The sequence below is a fragment of the Muntiacus reevesi genome, chromosome 18, assembly GCF_963930625.1.
Source record: "Muntiacus reevesi chromosome 18, mMunRee1.1, whole genome shotgun sequence".
NCBI classification, from domain to species: domain Eukaryota; kingdom Metazoa; phylum Chordata; class Mammalia; order Artiodactyla; family Cervidae; genus Muntiacus; species Muntiacus reevesi.
In genome coordinates this window covers 19,774,733-19,794,331 of record NC_089266.1, presented here as the reverse complement: position 1 = coordinate 19,794,331, position 19,599 = coordinate 19,774,733, and the positions used below count along the sequence as shown (strand labels likewise).

The 19,599-nt window shown below is 46.7% G+C and overlaps 1 protein-coding gene and 1 long non-coding RNA gene across 2 annotated transcripts in view; one reads left to right on the top strand and one right to left on the bottom strand.

Moving 5' to 3' along the window:
• LOC136149656 (uncharacterized) overlaps positions 1-13,936 on the bottom strand; it is a 38,302-nt gene extending 24,366 nt beyond the window's left edge. Inside the window, exons 1-2 of the long non-coding RNA XR_010659691.1 lie at positions 13,855-13,936; positions 12,722-12,840 (exon numbers count right to left, since the gene is read on the bottom strand). This is a non-coding gene — a long non-coding RNA (uncharacterized lncRNA). The remainder of the gene's footprint in view (positions 1-12,721; positions 12,841-13,854) is intronic.
• Positions 13,937-14,012: 76 nt separating this feature from the next.
• TUBG2 (tubulin gamma 2) lies at positions 14,013-19,046 on the top strand. The gene is made up of 11 exons (XM_065909180.1): positions 14,013-14,292; positions 14,618-14,730; positions 14,922-15,089; positions 15,391-15,459; positions 15,972-16,051; positions 16,468-16,594; positions 17,450-17,536; positions 17,634-17,783; positions 18,138-18,290; positions 18,374-18,535; positions 18,657-19,046. Exons 1-11 carry the CDS (start codon positions 14,244-14,246, stop codon positions 18,852-18,854), a joined length of 1,356 nt encoding a protein of 451 aa, XP_065765252.1. The 5' UTR covers positions 14,013-14,243; the 3' UTR covers positions 18,855-19,046.
• The last annotated feature ends 553 nt before the right edge of the window (positions 19,047-19,599 follow it).

The window sequence follows — 19,599 nt, the reverse complement described above, 5'->3', positions numbered from 1 at the left end:
CATTTCCTTCTTCAAATCATGAAAGTGAAAAGGGAAAGTGAAGTCACTCAGTCGTGTCCGACTCCTAGTGACCCCATGGACTGCAGCCTACCAGGCTCCTCCGTCCATGGGATTTTCCAGGCAAGAGTACTGGAGTGGGTTGCCATTGCCTTCTCCTTCTAAAAGCTACTTTTCTGGAAAGTACACTTAAAGAATAACAAGAGAAGAAAATTAAATACATTTTAAAGCAGGCATCCCTAGCAAAATGTATTTTAGGGCAAGCTGAAATGAGGGCCTAAGATCATCCATTTGATGAAACTGTATGTTAGCAACTACGAGAGTGCAGCAATCAGGGATAACATGGGCATGAACTAAGGACAAGAGCAGAATCCTGAAAATGCCATCATGAGATACGTAATTTCCAATAAACGGTACAAGAAGGGATGCAAAAACTACACAATAAAATAAAAAATTGAAATTTCCCCTAACTTTTTTTCCAATGAGTATAAATATATTAAAACATCATTTGTTTTTAAAATACTGCATGATTTCTCTTACAGAGGCATTGGTGGCATACACAAATTCACCTCATTCAAGTGATTCCTAAAAGAGCATACTCAAATTTATACCTGGGATAAGTTTTTCATTTGAAATCAATTATGGGACTTCGTGGCGGCTCAGATGGTAAAGAATCCACCTGCAATGTGGGAAACCTGGGATCAATCCCTGCATTGGGAAGATCCCCTGGAGGAGGGCATGGCAACCCACTCCAGTAGTCTTGCCTGGAAAATCCTCATAGACAGAGGAGCCTGGCGGGCTACAGTCCAGCGGGTCGAAAAGGACTGGACACGACTGAGCAACCAAGCACAGCACACATGGGACTTCCCTGGCGGTCCAGTGGTTAAGACTGCCTTCCAATGCAGGGGCTGTGGGTTCGATACCTGGTCAGGGAACCAAGCTCCCACATGATGTGGGGCATGGCCAAAAGTTTTTTTAAAATAAAATATAAAAGAACTATGAAGTATATAGGGTACAATTATATGATCCTTGTTAATTTTTATGTTTTTAAATGTCTAAAGTAAAAGTCTGAAAGTTTAATTGTAGATTATATCTTTTAAATTTTAAAATGTTTAGATCTTGTTATGTGGTATAAATAGCTGAATCCTAAGTGTATTGTTTCAGCCTGGTCAGTCATCTCTGTTTCAGCACTCTTGCTTCAATAAGTAATCAAGAGACACTGGACAGCATATTGTTAAGCAATGCTCCTTAAACTTCAACATGCCTGCAGATAACCCTAGGATCTCCTGAAAATGCAGATTCTAATCCAGTAGATCTGGAGTGGGACCTGAAATGTTTATTTTTTTCCTTGTAATCGTCGTGTCTGACTCTTTGTGACCCCATGGACTTTAGCCTGCCAGGCTCCACTGTCCATGGGATTTTCCAGGCAAGAATACTGGAGTGGGTTGCCATTTCCTCCTCCAGGGGATCTTTCTGACCCAGGGATCAAACCCACATCTCCTGTTTCTCCCTCACTGGCAGGAGGATGCTTTTATCACTGAACCACCTGGGAAGCCCTGAGATAGTTATTTTTTAACAAGTCTGTAAGTGACGCTGATGCTGCTGGGCCAGGATCAAACCTGAGGACCACAGCTAGAGAGCAATGCCTTTCAAACTGAGGTGTGAGAGAGTCGTGTAGAGGGCTCCTTAAACCAGACTGTTGGGCTCCACCCCCAGGTCTGAGGTGGGGTGTGAAATTCCGCGTTTCTTTTTTTCTCAGCTGAACCAGCAAAGCTTATGGGATCTTGGTTCCCCAAGCAGGGATTGAATCTAGGCCCTCAGCAGTGAAAGCACCAAATCTTAACCACTGGACCTCCAGGGAACTCCCTGCCTTTCTAACAAGTTCCCAGGCAGTGCTGATGCTGCTTGTCTGGGATCCACTCGTTGGGAATCATTACTATCAAGGAAAGAATATTGGATTCTGAGAGAGAACACCTGGGATTAGCCTCGGCTCTGTTACTAACTGGCCCTCTGACTCAATCAAGTAGAAATACAGTGAGCTGCAATTAAAAGAACATTAAATTAAAAGCAGCTTAAATAAACAGTAGTTTGCTTTTCTCCCTTGGTAAATCCAGAGGTAGGCAGTCCAAGCTTGAGATTAGGAAAACATCAAGGACACATGGCCTCTTTTTTTTTTTTTTAATATTTTGGCCATGTTATACAACATATGGGATTTTAGTTCCTCCACCAGGGATTGAGCCCACGTCCCCTGCAGTGGAAGTGCACAGTCTTAACCATTGAATCCCCTGGGATGTCCCAGGGGCACATGGCCTCTCTATTTTGTGTTGCTCCATCACTAACACAGGGCTTTTTGTGCTCCCAACACAAGACACCTACTGAAACAGCTTCCAACAGAAGAAAGGGAACAGAGTGAGTGTGGAAAAGGCCTTTGACTGCACTTGCCCTTTGAATAAGTTTTCCCACGAGTCTTGCTCCACGGCTTCTGTTTACATCTCACGGGCCAGAACTAAGGCAACCGTAGACCAATCATTGGGAGGTGACTAGATAGAGCAGACGGGACTCACCAACCACCAATGTCTATCACAGTGATCTCAGACACAGACACAGATCTTAACATGATATCAAGACAAAGAGAAGCTCCAAAACGTCAGCACACAGCTCTCTGAACCCCCGTCTCCTCATTTGTAAAGTGTATGAGATGTACTACCAGCATCATGGCAGGACAGGTCACCCGCAGTGTGGATCTATCCTGTACACTGCGGGACATTTAGCATCTCTGATCTCTAGGTACTAAAAGTCAGTACTGTCCACCCCCACCTTTGTGATACAACCAAGTAGGCCTCTGCTGGTTTGCAGGTGCCTCCTGGTTGGTGTAAGGCATGGGAGGGTGACTATCTTCTGGGGTTGAAAACCACTGTACTAGATGGTGTCAGGTCCAAAATCGTGTGACTCTTTCTGGCCTCTTCAATAAAGGCTAGTTTTGTTTGTTTTTCTGAAGCCCTGGCTATACAGCAGAAGCATGGGTTCCCACTCTCCACCTCATGGTGGGTAGGCATTCTTTCATCTCCTTATTGTTATTTTTAGACAATTAACTTTTTTTAAGTAGTTAACTTACAATGTCGTGTTAGTTTTTGGTATACAGCAAAGTGATTCAGATATATATATATATATATATATAAACACATATATTCTTTTGAAGATTCTTTTCCATTATAGTTTATTACTGTGTATTACAATATAGTTCCTTGTGTTATACATTAGGACCTTATTGTTTATCCATTCTAAATGTAATAGTTTACATCTACAAAACCCATACTCTCAGTCCATCCTTCTTCCTCTCAGCTCCCCCTAGGGAACAAGTCTGATCTCTAAGTCTGTGAGTCTATTTCTGTTTTGTAGGTAAGTTCATTTGTGTCATATTGTAGATTCCACATGTAAGTGATATCATATGGTATTTCTCTCTCTCTTTTGAACTTACTTCACTTAGTATAATTTCTAGGTCCATTGATGTTGCTGAAAATGGCATTATTTCATTCTTTTTCATGGTTGAGTGGCATTCCATTATATATATATACCACATTTTCTTTATCCATTTGTCTATTGATGGACATTTAGGTTGCTTCCATGTCTTGGCTATTGTAAACAATGTTGCTATGAACACTGGGATGTGAGTATCTTTTCAAATTAGAGTTTTCTCCAGATATATGCCCAGGAGTGGAATTGCTTGATCATATGGTAACTCTATTTTTAGTTTTTTAAGGAACCTTCATACTGTTCTCCATAGTGGCTACAATTTACATTCCCACCAACAGTGTAGGAGCATGGGAATTTTTTTCACATCCTTTTCTTCACATCCTCTCCAGCATTTATTATTTGTAGAATTTTAGATAATTGACATCTGAACTATGTAAGGTGATACTTCATTGTAGGTTTTTTTTTTTTTTTCATTGTAGGTTTTTAAAAATATTCATTTATTTGGCTGTGCTGGATCTTCATTGTGGCACACAGGATCTTTGATCTTCATTGCTACATGTGAACTCTTAGCTTTGGCATGTGGGACCTAGTTCCCTGACTAGGGATCAAACCTGGGTCCCCTGCATTGGGAGTGTGGCGTCTTAGCAACTGGACCACCAGGAAAATCCCTTCATTGTAGTTTTAATTTGCATTTCTCTATTAATAATAGATGTTGAGCAACTTTTCATGTGCCTGTTGGCGCATGTTTTCTTCAGAGAAGAACTTTTGATACGGTTATTTGTTTTGTTGAGTCGTATGTGGTGGTTTAGTCGCTAAGTTATGTCCGACTCTCTGCAGCTCCATGAACTGTAGCTCACCAGGCTCCTCCATCCATGGGATTTTCCAGGCAAGAATACTGGAGTGGGTTGCCATTTCCTTCTCCAGGGGTTCTTCCTGACCCAGGGATCGAACCCAGGTCTCCTGGATCGAAGGCAGATTCTTTACTGACTGAGTGACGAGTGAAGCCCATTGAGTAGTACGAGCTCTTTGTATATTTTGGAAATTAAGTCCTTGTCCATTGCATTGTTTGCAAATATTTTCTCCCAGTCCATAGGTTTAGATAATTACTCTCACCTTGCTGAAAAAGCCCCCCTCCTCCTTTGAGGCACTTATTATCCACCACCACACTCTTCTGCTTGTTCCAAAGATCCTCCTACTTCCAAGTCACTCTTTGACATTCTCCAGATTTTCTTCTCCACTCCAAACCTCACCTTCACGTTTACATCCACATGGATGGTCCTGGCTGGACTGGCTGTTTCTTGACCTCCTCACCTCCAATGCCCTTAACAAGTTCTCTACTCATCATACACACTATGGACAGACCCCACCACCTGCCATCCCACAAACTATTCCTTAACCTCAAACTTGACTGGCTAACTCTTGCACCACCACTTCTGGCACCTCAACCTTCTCATTTCCTTAGTCCCACTCTGCTGCTTCTAATGTTGATTTCACTCTTCCAAGCAATCAGTCCCTTCCTAGCTTCACATTCTTCTCCAGGCAGTCTGGATAATCTGATCCATCCTTCATTTACTCTCCTGATCTTCACCCCCATCCTCCTGGTAAAACCCAGCCCTGGCTTTCACTGATCTGCCCTCTGACTCCCACAACTGGGCAGCTGAACACTGCTCGAGGCAGCACACTCCCACTTGGACTACTGCCTTGACATCCTGGTGGTCCCTAACTGTCCCAGCCCTCTCCACCCACTGGGCTGGGAGACCTCATACTTGTGCCTGTCAGTCCTCTCTTCTGCTCCCTACCTTTGTCACCTCCCCTCTTACTCTCAGCAGATAACTTCACTCCTACTAGATGGTGAAAATAGAAGCCATCAGGCAGAATCCCCCTCAACTTCCTGTTCCCTGCTCCCACCTGACTAAAACACTTATTTTTATCCACACTCATCCTTTCCTCCCTTTCATTGTGGGAAAAGTTTCCTTCCTGTAGTTAATCCCTCCACCTGAGCCCTGCATCCCAAGAGCTCCAGTCTCCTCAGGGACTTGGTTCTCAAAATCCCCTTTGTCCCTTTCGCATTTCAACATCATGTTGAAATACTGAGGCTTTTGCAAGCTTCTCCCATGCTCTAAAAAACAGTGTTCCCCCAGACACTACATTCCCACCTCCTCTGTATAAGTCTCCCTTTCTCCCTTTTCCCCTTGAGAGCTAAGTTCTTTTTTAAATTGCTGTTTTATTTACTTTTTTATTTATTTTGCAGATCTTAGTTTCAACCGAGGATAGAACCCATGCCCCCTGCTGTGGAAGCCTGGAGTCTTACTACTAGACTGCCAGGCAAGTCCCTAGAGCTGAGTTCTTAACCCTTATCATACCACAGATGCTTCTGGAATCCGGGGCATGCTTTTGGCAGTCTGGTGAATGATGCAGTTTTTTAAAAAAACATTTTTAAAAATTTATTTAGCTATTTGACTCTGCCGTGTCTTAGCTGTAGCACTTGAGATCTTTGATCTTTGCTGTGGCATATGAACTCTTAGTTGTGTCACTAGGGGTCTAGTTCCCTGACCAGGTTTTGATATAGGTTTGACCCCTGTATCTGTCTGGGAATATTCCACGTGTCGTGAGGACAACTAGGTCTAAGCACCACAACTACCGAGGCCGTGTGCTACAGTTACTGAAGCCTGAGCACCTAGAACCTGTATTCTGCAGCAAGAGAAGCCGCTGTAATGAGAAGCCCACACACCACAATGAAGCGCTGTCCCCACTTGCCGCAACTAGAGAAAGCCCATGCAAAGCCATGATGCCCCAGTTCAAAATAAACAAATAAATGATGGTATAATCATACATGAACTTCTTTCATTTTATTTTTGTGTCATCCATGAATGCATTAAATAACAAGATCTCAAGAGGGCCTAACAACTCATTCACAGGTAGTAAAGATTATAAATAATATTTTGTAACATCTGCATCAGCTTTGATGTGATCTAAAAATAGCTGTGATTTTTAGCTGTGTCACAGAGTCACAGGCACTGCTCAATACTAGTGAAGTGTGATGCCTACAGTTACAATGGAAGGGAAGGCTAAATTTTAATTAGAGGTGAGTGAAAAATCAAAATATAATTTGTTCCACTTAAGTTCATGGTCTATTCTATCTATAAACCCCTTGGAAGTGATCTGTGATCCTCATATTAAACTTGCTGTTTCAAACACCCTGCCCACCTCCTTATCTTCCACATGTCTTAATTTTATGTTTCCTCAAATATTACTCAAATGTATTCCTCAAATACAGTGCCAACTATGTAGAAGGGTAACTAACTTTTGCCAGGAGATGCAGGAGACATGGGTTTGATCCCTGGGTCTGGGAAGATCCTCTGGAGGAGGAAATGGCAAGCCATTCCTCCAGTATTCTTGTCCAGGAAATCCCATGGACACAGGAGCCTGGCAGGCTACAGTCCATGGGATCACAAAGAGTTGGACATAAATGAGTGAGAATACACATACAACCTTTTGCAATCTAGCTTTTACTCCCAGGGTTACTATGCTCACCGAAGTCACTAGTAGTCCCCCACACTAGAAAGACCCTTTTCTATCTCTATGTTACTCCATCTTCCTACAGCCTCAGATGTCAAATCATCTCCTCCCTAAAACATTCTCTTTCCTAGATTTCTACAGTATCCTTCTCTGTGGCTATACCTCCGTTGTTGCTTAATCACTAAGCTGTGTCCAAATCTTTTGCGACCCCATGGACAGTAGCCCGCCAAGTTCCTCTATCCGTGGGATTTCCCAGGCAAGAATACTGGAGTGGGTTGCCTCCAGCTGCAAGTAAGAACAAACTATAAGGAACTATCCCACATTTCAAGAGATCCAGATACAAGGTGGCTCCGGGGCTGATTAATTTGATGGCTCAGCAGCAGCATCAGGGATCCAGGTGCTTTCCCTCTTTCTGCTCTACCATCTTCAGCATGATGGCTTATCCTCAAGATGCTGCTGCTGCTGCTGCTGTTGCTAAGTCGCTTCAGTCATGTCCGACTCTGTGCGACCCCATAGACGGCAGCCCACCAGGCTCCCCCATCCCTGGGATTCTCCAGGCAAGAATACTGGAGTGGGTTGCCATTTCCTTCTCCAATGCATGAAAGTGAAAAGTGAAAGTGAAGTTGCTCAGTCATGTCGAACTCTTAGCGACCCCATGGACTGCAGCCTACCAGGCTCCTCTGTCCATGGGATTTTCAAGGCAAGAGTACTGGAGAGGGGTGCCATTGCCTTCTCTGATCCTCAAAATGCTCTCTGCACAATTAAAAGATGACTGTAGTAGTCCCAGGTGCCAACATGCAACTGAAGAAGTGTAAATTTTCCTTTCATTTTTTTACAGTGTCTCGTGGCTTGCAGGATCTTAGTTCCCCGATTAAGGGGGTTGGATGCAAGCCTCTGCAGTGAAAGTGCCAAATCCTAACCACTGGACCACCAGGGAATTCCCTCTTCCTATCTACTTTTATCCAGCGAGGAGATCTTCCCCAGAAGCCCCCAGAAGTCTTTCCTTACATTTCATGGACCTGAATTGCATTGCATATCCCTTCCTAAATCAGTTGCTGGCAAGGAAATTGTGAGAACTATAGTTGGCTTGGATTAATCAGGATTTACTGCTGCTTGGAGGAGGGGTGGAATGCAGAACAAAATCAGGGCTCTGCCAGGAACAAGGAGGGCAGGCAATCAAACCTCACTGATAGGCTCTAATTTTTCTTCTGCTTTTTTGTTTGCTCTTTCATTTAAAATCTTCCTTCCCCCCCCCCCCCAAAAAAAAATCTTCCTACCCTTTAGGTGTTTATTCTGTTGGGTTCTATTCCAGTCCTCTTCCAGTCCAGGACCATCCCACACCATGCATCCTCCCTGAGTGATTCTATTCAGACCTATGGCTTCCACTGCCACTTGGGTACAGCCAACTCTCCACCTAGACCCTGTTCTTCGCTCTGGGCCTCTGTATTCTCTGTTGCCTGCCCGCCCCCGACTTCCATCTGGATATTCCCCAGGCTTCTCAAACCTGGGGCTTCTCAACCTCTGCAAACATGCTCCTCCTGAACTCCCATGTCTCAATACATGGCCCTACCTTCACCCAGTGTCCCAAGGTTGAAATCTGTCTGCTCAGACTCTTCGCTCTCCCTTAATTCCATGACACATTCAGCCATCTTGAACTGCTGTGGATTCTTTCCACTCTATCTCTAGAATCTGTCGCTTGGGCAGGGCCCTTCTCATTTCAGGCCTGGCTAGAAAGCTTGCCTGTTGCTCCATTCAAGCATGCCCATCTCACTGATATCAGAGGGATCTTTCCTTTTTTATTTTTAAGGTTTTTTTTTTTTTTTAAATGTGGACCATTTTTAAGTCTTTACAGAATTTGTTACAATATTGCTTCTGTTTTATCTTTTGTTTTTTTGGCTGACAGGCACCATGGAATCTTAACTCCAAACCAGAGATGGAACCTACACTCTGCACTGGAAGGCAAAGTCTTAACCACTGGATTGCCAAGGAAGTTCCATTTTTCTTTTTTAAAAAATATTAAAAAAAAAATTTATTTGACTGTGTCAGGTCTTAAGTTTCAGCAAGCAGGATCTTTAATTAGGGCAACAAACTCTTAGTTTTGTGCATGTGGGATCTAGTTCCCTGACCAGGGATCAAACCTGGGACCCCTGCGTTGGGAGCAGGGACCCACTGAAGCCACCAGGGAAGTCCCCCATCCATTTTTTTCTGAGCTTGTGTTTTCTTTCTACTCATTTGTATCTACTCTCTTCCCCTCACCCCCATTTTCTCCACCTGCCTAATTCCTACTAGACATTCAAGACAGGCCAGGGACAACCTCCTCCAAAAGTGAAAGTCACTCAGTCGTGTCTGACTCGTTGTGACCCCATGGACAATACAGTCCATGGAATTTTTCAGGCCAGAATACTGGAGGCGGTAGCCTTTCCCTACTCCAGGGGATCCTTCCCAACCCAGGGATGGAAGGTCTCCTGCATTGCAGGCAGATTCTTTACCAGCTGAGCCACAACGGAGGCTCTAGAATACTGGAGTGAGTAGCCTATCTCTTCTCCAGCAGATCTTCCCAACTCAGGAATTGAACCAGAGTCTCCTGCATTGCAGGCGATTCTTTACCAACTGAGCTATCAGCGAAGCCCTCCTCCAAAAAGTCTTCCCCAATTCTCTGGCCTCTCCCTGCCCCCACCCCAAGTTAAGCCAGCTCTATACTCTCTACACACCAACCTTGCTGTATATTTATCTCCTCTGCAAGTTCATGAACACGTCTATTCCCTTCTCATATTAGTGTGCTATGTGTAATGTAGGTGCATAATAAAAGAATAAGCAAATAATAGGCAAATAGGGTTACTTTCAGGTTTATTTTCTTTTTCCTATTCCTTAAGAAAACAACACAGAACAAAATAGCCAGTTTTGTTCTATTTCATAACCAAAATATGAATTTAGTAAAACTCCTTTCACATAAAGAGCTTCAGCTCTCTGGTTTCATTGTTTAACCTTTTTCCTTGGCATCATTTTGAAAGTTAAACTCCCTTCGGTTACAGTATCCCAGTCTCAAGACCCTGAGACACACCCTCATTTTCACAGCTCACACCACTGCCTCATTACTTCACAAGATACCTGTATTCCTGGCCTACCATAGGCCAGGCATTCAGGAAAGCCCAGAAACAAAGGTGCCTCCCAAATAATGTCTTTTTAAAAAAATTTTTACTTATTTTTACTTATTTGGATTTATTTGGCTGTGCTGAGTCTTTGTTGCACCATGCAGAATCTTTGATCTTCGTTAAAGCATGTGGGATCATTCAATTTCAGAATCTTTTTAGTTGTGGCATGTGAACTCTAGCTCCCTGACCAGGGATCAAACTCAGGCTCCTGCATTGGGAATGAGGAGTCTTAGCCACTCAACCACCAGGGAAGTTCTCAAAATAATATCTTATTGGGAATTCCCTGGGGGTCCAGTGGTTAAGACTCCACGCTTTCACTGCTGAGGCTAAGGGTTCAATCCCTGGTTGGGGAACTAAGATCCGGCAAGGCACAAGATGCAGCCACAAAACAAATTAAAGTTTTATTCAATCTGGAATGTTCAGTAAAGGCTTAGGACATTTAACAAACATGTTAGTTGACAAATGCTACGTGTACTATCAGATGCAAACCAAAGCCTCAAACAAAGGAAGGCCAAATCCCAATACATTATCATAACCTGAATCAGAGATCATAGAGTCAAACAAATTAAACTCAACACTCAATAACCAAGCTATGGGTAATGACCTCCAGGTCCTATGAGATGGACCATGAACCTGGGCCTTCTGTTCAACCTCAACAGAAGTCTGCTCTGAAACTGAATCTGTAGGATCATCACAAATAATTAGGTTTTAAGTTTTTTCACATTTATTTAAAACAGTCATTTAGTTTTTACCCCGAATAAGATCTTTCATCTCTAGCAGTAGCCAAACTATATTTTAATTCCAATTGCATCTTGTGATATAACAGCAGCTAATATTTGCTGAGTGTTGACTATGAGTCAGGCACTGTGCTGAGTGCTCAGGCATCATCTTATTTAACCTCGACAGACAGGTCAGTTCTCAGCAGAAATGGAAAGCACACCCTGCTAATAACTGGGAGGATTTCTGTTCAGCTCAGCTAATGTACACAAGCACCTCAGTTTCCAACCCATTTCTGCAGAGGAGGAGGAGTCTCAACCGTGTCAGAGATGGCTTCTTAGAGAAAACTTAACACTGCAACTTCTCCAACTCCGAGAAATTCACATGTTCTAACCTGTTTGCCTATAAATTGAGATTTCAAGTTTTCCTGCTTCTGGGAGAAGGAGGAGCAAGGCACTATTGTTAATTAAGAAAAGGTGGAAATTAAATTCCCACGTTTCACAAGTGTTCCTAAAGGGCTTACAGCTTATTATTTTAAAGGAAGCAAACAACCATTCCAAGCTCAAAAGGAGGGGAGGCCTGGCAAGTTTACTATCACCTCCGAAGCCGTCCCCTTCACCTGGGCAGATTCTGAGAGGGGCCTGGCAAAGCCTCTGAAGACAAGCAGCCCTAAGGAGAGGTCCGTCGGGGGCGGGGGAGATTCAAGGCTAACGGAGGCGCTCCGACCTCACCCTCAAACTTCAAAGGAAGCAGCCAGATCCACCCAGAAGAGGCCGGCCGGCCGGCTTGCGGATTCTCTGGGAGGGCGCTCGAACTCTTCCGACGGCAGGGCGGGAGCTAGAGGGAGCAGGCGAGGAGGCCCGGTACGGTTAAGGGAGGGAAACTGAGCCCGGGAGAGGACAGGCGTGGGGCAAGCCAACGCCTTCTAAAGACCAGAAGATTCTTGGCGGCCGGGGCTGGAAGGCGGCCGAGTTCTCCTTTAAAAAAAAGAGAGAGAGAGAAAACAAAACCTAAAAAAAAAAAAAAAAAAAAAAAAAAAAAAAAAAATCCTCGTCTGAGCATGACTCTTGGCCATGGTGCTCTCATCTGAGTCTCTGCAGCGGCTCCCAGAAAAAGCTCGCCAGACGCGGACAGACCCACAGCCCAACCGAGCGGAAGAGCGGCCAGAAGCCAGCCCACGTCGGAGCCCGGGCTTGGAATGTTGGGGGTGGGGGAGAGGCCGGACTGCACCGACTCTACAATAATTGGTTCGGAGACAATCGGCCATCCATATGGAAAAGATAAAGTAGATCCCTATCTTACAGCAGGCCTCCAAATAAGTTCCAGATGCACTAAAGACCTACAAGAAACAAGCAAAACTACTATTGGGCTTTGGGACGAAAACAGCGAAGGATAACTTTAAAATAGTGGGAGAAGAGGCAGGTCCTTTAAGAAGGAATAAAACGTGCAAATCATAACCGGAGAGATGGGTAACTTTGTCTACATTAAAATGAAAATCGTCTCTGAGGCAAAAGACATCATATACAAAGGGTAAAGACAAACCATAGATCCATAATATTTGCAATCCATAAAACCAAGAAAAAATTCGTAGAATATCTTGAATTAAGAGAAACAGCCCAATAGGGGAAAAAAAAAAAAAAAATGGGCAAAGGAAATGAACAGGCAATTCCCAGGGGTCAGTAACAAGAGAAAATTGAATCAGCTTTGATTGTGATCCTAACTGGAAGTTACAGCTATGAGTTACCTGGAGCTGACAAAACTGAAGATCTGATAACCCAAGTGTGATACTAAGTATAGGAAAATGCTATTGCTGGTTAAAAGTATAAGTTGGTAACAACCATCTAGGAAAAAATATGCCAAACCTGGTAAAGTTGAAGATGCACAAGCTCTTGGTAAAGATATTTTTCTTCACATTCACAAGTCGATAACTCCTGTAGGCATTTGATGTAACAGCAAATAAGTGGAAACAATCAAATCACCCCTGTGTGGAAATAGAATAAACTGTTTTTATCCATCCAATGAAATACTATGAAGCAGTTAAAAGAAACAAAATGAGTCTACACGTCTCAACATAGCTAAATCACTAAAGCTAAAGTAGGGTGAAAATAGGAAGATACAAAAGGATATTACACTCTGATACCATTTATGTAAAATTTCAAAATAAAAAATACATAGTAAAAATTCAAAATCATGCTTGCATGTTTAAAATTTTTTGAAATTTAAAATAAAATAGAAACCACAATGAGATACCACCTCACATTCATTAAGATGGCTTTTTTTTTTTTTTTTAAGTAACAAGAGTTGATAAAGATGTGGAGAAACTGGAACTCATGTGCGTTGCTGTGGGAATGTGAAATGGTGCAGCCACTGTGAGAAATAGTATGGAAAGTCCTCAAATAAAGCAAACACAATCCTGCCATGATTTAGCAATTCTGCTTCTGGGCATATACCCAGAAGAATTGAAAGTAGGCACTCAAGATATTCAGACACCCATGTTCATTAGCAGCATTAAGTAGAAGCATGCCAATGTCCATTGACAGATGGATTGATAAACACAAAACGTGGTATATGCATACAATGGAATATTATATAGCCTTAACAAGGAATAAAATTATGATATATGTTTCAAGATGGAGTAACCTTGAGAACATTACCTAAGTGAAACAAGCCAGACACAAAAGGACAAATACTGTGTTATCCCACCTTTATGAGGCACTTAGTCAAATTCACTGAGACAGAAAGCAGAATGGTAATAAGGGCGGGGTTACTGTTCAACAGGTAGGAGCTTGGGAAGGTGCCAAGGTTCTGGAGGTGACTGCTGGAGACCGTTACAGAACAATATGTATGTACTTAACTTCACAAAATTGTAATTAAAAATGGTTAAAATGGTTAAATTTGTTAGATACATATAATTTAAAAATAGAAATTTAAAAGAAGAAAATTGGCTTGAATTCAGCCCCTCTACCTAGCAGAGCAGGCAGAGCCGCTCACCTACCTATAAAGCAGAGCGCCGGTGATTCCAGACACCTGGACGTCCCCTCCCTCACTTCCCTTCCCCCACACCCGGTCACTCCCCGCTGCCCGGCGCGTCTCACTGCGCAGGCGCAGAGCTGGGGCGGGTGGGCAGGAGGGGGCGTGGCCTCACTCCGCGCCTGTGCGGAATTCCAGCTGCAACTGCTGTGGGGGAAAATGATGCCCAGGTTGGGCTCCCGGGCCGCCGGCCGAGAGGAGGCCCGCACTGCACACGCGCAGACCGAGCATCCGCGTCAAAAGCAGAAGAGAGCGCGCGCTCCCCACGTCCTGCGCGCCCAGCTGCCAGGCATTTGTCCCTGCCTTGACTCCCGCCGGGCCTGGCTAGGCTGGCGCGGCCTCATCTGAAGAGCGATGCCCCGGGAGATCATCACCCTGCAGCTGGGCCAGTGCGGCAACCAGAGTGAGCGAACGAGAGCCGGGCCCAGCTAGTCTCCGGTTCTGCCCCTTCGGGTCCCACCCGAGTGCTTGGCACCCTCCAGCACCACCACCCCACCCCCGCCCCGCTTCCCTTCCATAAACCCCCTGCCCTACTGCGCATGATGAACCAGGTCTCAGACACCCAGAACGAGAGATATGCCTCTAACCCTGAGCTGTCACGGCTCCCAGACCCGGGCGTCTTGGGCCCACCCTTGAATGTGTGAGACTGTCTGAGCCTCACCCTGGGCTCCTGAGAGCCCTCTGCTAGAGGGCTTTAGCAGACCCAGGCGTCTCTCCCCATCCCCCAGTTGGGTTCGAGTTCTGGAAACAGCTGTGTGCCGAGCATGGTATCAGCCCCGAGGGAATCGTGGAGGAGTTCGCCACCGAGGGCACTGATCGCAAGGACGTCTTTTTCTACCAGGTGCTGCCAGCGACTTAGCCAGGGTTGGCAACGGCCCAGGAGGCCTGAAGGGAAGGGCTTGGGTACTGGGAAACCCACTGGGCAGAGGAGCCAGGGCAGCTGGTTTGAAGGAGGAGGGCAGGCAGGAGCTGGAGTTGGGAGGACTGGGCAGGTCCTAGCTGATTGGGCCCATCCTGGACTCCTCTTGACAGGCGGACGATGAGCACTACATCCCGAGGGCAGTGCTGCTGGACCTGGAGCCCAGGGTGATCCACTCCATCCTCAACTCCCCCTATGCCAAACTCTACAACCCAGAGAACATCTACCTGTCAGAGCATGGAGGAGGAGCTGGCAACAACTGGGCCAGCGGATTCTCCCAGGTATCCAGGTGGCCATCCCAGAGATTCTTGATGTTCCCTTCCTGGGGTAAGGCAAGCACAAGCAGTCTGGCGATTAGACCATACTGACAGTAAGAGACAGGGGACTACCCTGATAAGAGGGACAGACACAGAAAAGTTTATGCAAAGTAGCATTTCTGGGGTGAGGGCCACAGCTGGGGCTCTGCTTGAGGCATCAGCAGTGTCCCAAGGTAGAGTTACTGGTGCTGAAAAGAGATGCTCTCCAGAAACATTATCCTCTCGTCTCTATAGATGTCTCTTCCTTCCTCATATCTCTATACAGGGTGAGAAAATCCATGAAGACATCTTTGACATCATAGACCGAGAAGCAGATGGAAGTGACAGCCTAGAGGTGAGGTTCTGCCCCTTTAGGGGAGAGGAGGGAGGAAGCTGAGAAGTGCTGGGGAAAGTCAGGAGGTAGCCTCCCTGGTGGCTCAGGATAAGGAATCAGCCTGCAATGCAGGAGACCTGGGTTCAAATCCCTGGGGCGTGAAGATCCCTGGAGAAAGGAATGGCAACCCACTCCAGTATTGTTGCCTGGAAAATTCCATGGACAGAGGATCATGATGGGATACCGTCCATGGGGTCACAAAGAGCCTGATCAGATGTGTGATGGGGCAATTCAATTCATAACTCTTTCATTAAGTATCAGATGTGAGATGGTGAAGTAAATAAGGTACAGTCTGTGTCCTCAAGAAGATCCTAATCTGGATGGCATCAGCTCCTTCCTTCTCAAGGAGCCTCACACTGGATGGATATACAGGAAGCCCTGAGACTTGAGCGGGTTGGGAGTGGGCCATGAGACAAGCCTGAAGCCTCTCCCCCAGATCCCTGGAGACTGCCTTTCCATTCCTCCCTGTGCAGGGCTTTGTGCTGTGTCATTCCATCGCTGGGGGGACCGGTTCTGGCCTGGGCTCCTACCTCTTGGAGCGATTGAATGACAGGTAAGCCTGTGTTTGGGAAGAGGGCATTAGCTCTGTTTCCCTAGGTAATGTCTTTTCTTTTGTCACTTTTTTCTTTTGGACTGAAAGCCCTATTCCTACCGCCCTTGAGTTATAAGTAGGAACAGAGCCTGGCCTCCCAGGGAACATCTTGGAAGCAATAACTCCCAGGAAACAGGGGGTCTGCATAGGTGGGGGAGAGGACCTAGGAGGGAGGGAGGTTTGATGCTTCAGGTTTATCTTTTTTGGCTTCTGGGCTCTAAAGACTCAGTTCTGCCCTCACTCCTTTTGTTTAAGACCTTGATGGCACTTGGAAAGGAATGGCCCGCGTTATCCCTGGAGAAGACAAAGAGGGGCGGTGATGGGAGTCCTTGCAATTCACTCTGCTACCTTCCCGTTTCCCTCTTCCTCACCCCCAGGTACCCCAAGAAGCTGGTACAGACATACTCAGTGTTTCCCAACCAGGACGAGATGAGCGATGTGGTGGTCCAGCCCTACAACTCACTGCTCACACTCAAGAGGCTGACCCAGAACGCTGACTGTGTGGTGAGCATGGGAGGAGGAAGTGGGGCCTTTGGCCTACCTCCCCAAACCAGTGAGACACCTACACTCTGCCCTTCCCAAGCCCTTGCCCAGAGAACAGACAACCAACAAAGCCATACCTGGTGGCCCAAAGTATGAAATAAGAACCTGACCCCAAGCTTCTCATAGTTCCTTTAGGTAGCAGGACTCTCAACAAAGTGAGTAACACCCCCCTCCCGCATGTCTCCACTTAGCCTATTTAATACCTACTCATGTTTCCACTTTCAGCCTAATGGTTACTTTCTTAGCAAAACCTTCCCTGACCACCCAGACAAGGTCAAATTCCTTTGTGCTTATTTCTGGCGTAGCTATACTTTTCTGTTGTTTTATATTCATTGCCACTCTCCCTTCTCTAGACCAGGGGTCCCCAACCTCTGGGATCTAATGCCTGATGATCTGAGGTGAAGCTGATGTAATAATAATAGAAATAAAGTGCACAATAAATGTAATGCACTTGAATCATCCTGAAACCCCACTCCTACCCCAGTCCATGGAATAATCATCTTCCACGAAACTGGTTAAGTTGGGGACCGCTGCTCTAGACTATAGACCTGGTGAGGGGGAAGACCATGCCTGTTTTACTCTCTATGTTTCTCCAGAGCCAGGTACCATGCATGGCACATGTTGGACAGTCAAATATTTCTCTAATGCACTGGATGGTAGAAAAGTGTCTCTTGATGCCCCAGAGACAGTACTTGCCCTTTAAATGAACATACCTGCTTCCTAGTTTTGGAGTGTAGAGGGGGACTAAGCTAATAACCTATTTCTCTGCCCCCTTTCTCCTCAAAAAGGTGCTGTGACCCTCTTCTGTCCCCCCAGGTGGTGCTGGACAACACGGCCCTGAACCGGATCGCCACAGACCGCCTGCACATCCAGAATCCCTCGTTCTCCCAGATCAACCAGCTGGTGAGCCCCCCACTCCTGGACTCCCTCCTTCCCGAAGCACCATCTAGGGAAGGGAGGCCCCCAGGACAAGGCCCGTGACCCGGCACCCTGTCCCCAGGTGTCCACCATCATGTCAGCCAGCACCACCACCCTGCGCTACCCCGGCTACATGAACAACGACCTCATCGGCCTCATCGCCTCGCTCATTCCCACGCCACGGCTCCACTTCCTCATGACGGGTTACACCCCCCTCACCACGGACCAGTCGGTAAGAGCAGCCCTCGGGCCCAGCAGGCCCTGACCAGCCTTTCCCTTCTCTCGGCTGCACCCGGAGGCCCCGCTTGCTGGCTGACTCGCCCTCCTCTCCCCCTGCCTGTGGCGCCCTGCAGGGCCGGGGCTGTACGGGGTCTGCTGATGCTCCTGCACAAGGACATGAGTTAGCTGAGCTCTGGGGGACTGAGATCTCTGATCCCTCAGTGAGGACCTGCATCTAAGGACACTCCCCAGAGAGACCAGGCTGCCCCGCGTCTGATGGGGCTGTGCGTCACCTCGTGCTCTCTGTCCATGCGTCTCTTGACTGTGCCCTGAGTACCGGGCTGCCCTGTGGCCCCTCTCCCCTCAGGTGGCCAGCGTGAGGAAGACCACGGTCCTGGATGTCATGAGGCGACTGCTGCAGCCCAAGAACGTGATGGTGTCCACAGGTCGGGATCGCCAGACCAACCACTGTTACATCGCCATCCTCAACATCATCCAGGGGGAGGTGGACCCCACCCAGGTAGGTGAGGCCCCTTCGTTCTACCTCCAGAGCCCACAGGGGTAGAGGAGAGGCTACCACCACCATTCCTGTGCCCACCCCAGGTCCACAAGAGCTTGCAGAGGATCCGAGAACGGAAACTGGCCAACTTCATCCCCTGGGGCCCTGCCAGCATCCAGGTGGCCCTGTCTAGGAAGTCGCCCTACCTGCCTTCTGCGCACAGGGTCAGTGGGCTCATGATGGCCAACCACACCAGCATCTCCTCGGTGAGCCTGGCTGCCTGGTCTGCTTTGGCCCCTCTTTTCCACCTTCATCATTCTCCACCAGATCCAGTCCACCCCCCTGTCTCACCCTGGCTCCCATCCTGGAGACTTTTATCTCTTTCAGCTCTTTGAAAGTTCCTGCCAGCAGTATGACAAGCTGCGGAAGCGGGAGGCCTTCCTGGAACAGTTCCGGAAGGAGGATATCTTTAAGGAGAACTTTGATGAGCTGGACAGGTCCAGGGAGGTTGTGCAGGAGCTGATTGATGAGTACCATGCAGCCACTCGACCAGACTACATCTCCTGGGGCACCCAGGAGCAGTGAGTCCTCCCTACTGCACCCTCTGGACAGTAAGCACCGCCCCATCATACTTGGTTCCTCTGGTCCAAATTCCCCTCACCAACAAGGTTCTAGATTCTTCTCCAACCCAAGAGTGGGCCTTGCTTCTTCCTTTTGATGACATCACCCTTGATATGCTTATTTAGCTCTAATAACGTAATAAAGCTTAGTTGTGAATATAGTCAGGCCTTGGTCTGTGAATAACTGTCAGGCCTTGGTAGGTGAATGTGGGGAACAATGAAAGGATCTCCGTGGTGCCTCGAAGTTCCCAGGCATGTGTTGGTAGGGTAGGCTTTACCTGCTCTAGTCTTACCAGGTGGTCCCAATCTGTGTCCATTGTTTCCATGAGCATCCCTGCCTAGAACCAGGCTGTTTTACTGGAGCCAGTCCTACTCTCAAGACTACAGAGGGTTACTGATGTCTGCTGTCTCCTCTGTGCCTAAGGTCCTGCCCGAGGGTGGAGATACATTGCTCATATTGCCCCAGACTCCTCCACTCAGGGCAGAGGCTGTGGAGGCTGCTAAAAGAAGGCCTGCAGCATTCTGAGCAAGTCAAGAAAGCCAAGACTCTGGATTCCCAGGCCCAAGGCATTTAGATCCTCAGGAGTTAACCCAATTCAGCTCGATCTGATAAAGCAGTAACAGCTCAGGAGTAAAGTTGAGCCCATCCCGATCAATTCATTGTCTGCCAGAGAAGTTCTTGGGTCTGATCCTGCTCCAGGCTTCTTCTG

What these genes read in the sequence shown, in the direction of transcription:
- TUBG2 (XM_065909180.1), top strand. Translation starts at nt 14,244, where the DNA reads ATGCCCCGGGAGATCATCACCCTGCAGCTGGGCCAGTGCGGCAACCAG. An exon ending in GGGCCAGCGGATTCTCCCAG is followed by an intron (nt 15,090 to 15,390) that starts GTATCCAGGTGG and finishes ATCTCTATACAG; the next exon opens with GGTGAGAAAATCCATGAAGA. An exon ending in TTGGAGCGATTGAATGACAG is followed by an intron (nt 16,052 to 16,467) that starts GTAAGCCTGTGT and finishes CCTCACCCCCAG; the next exon opens with GTACCCCAAGAAGCTGGTAC.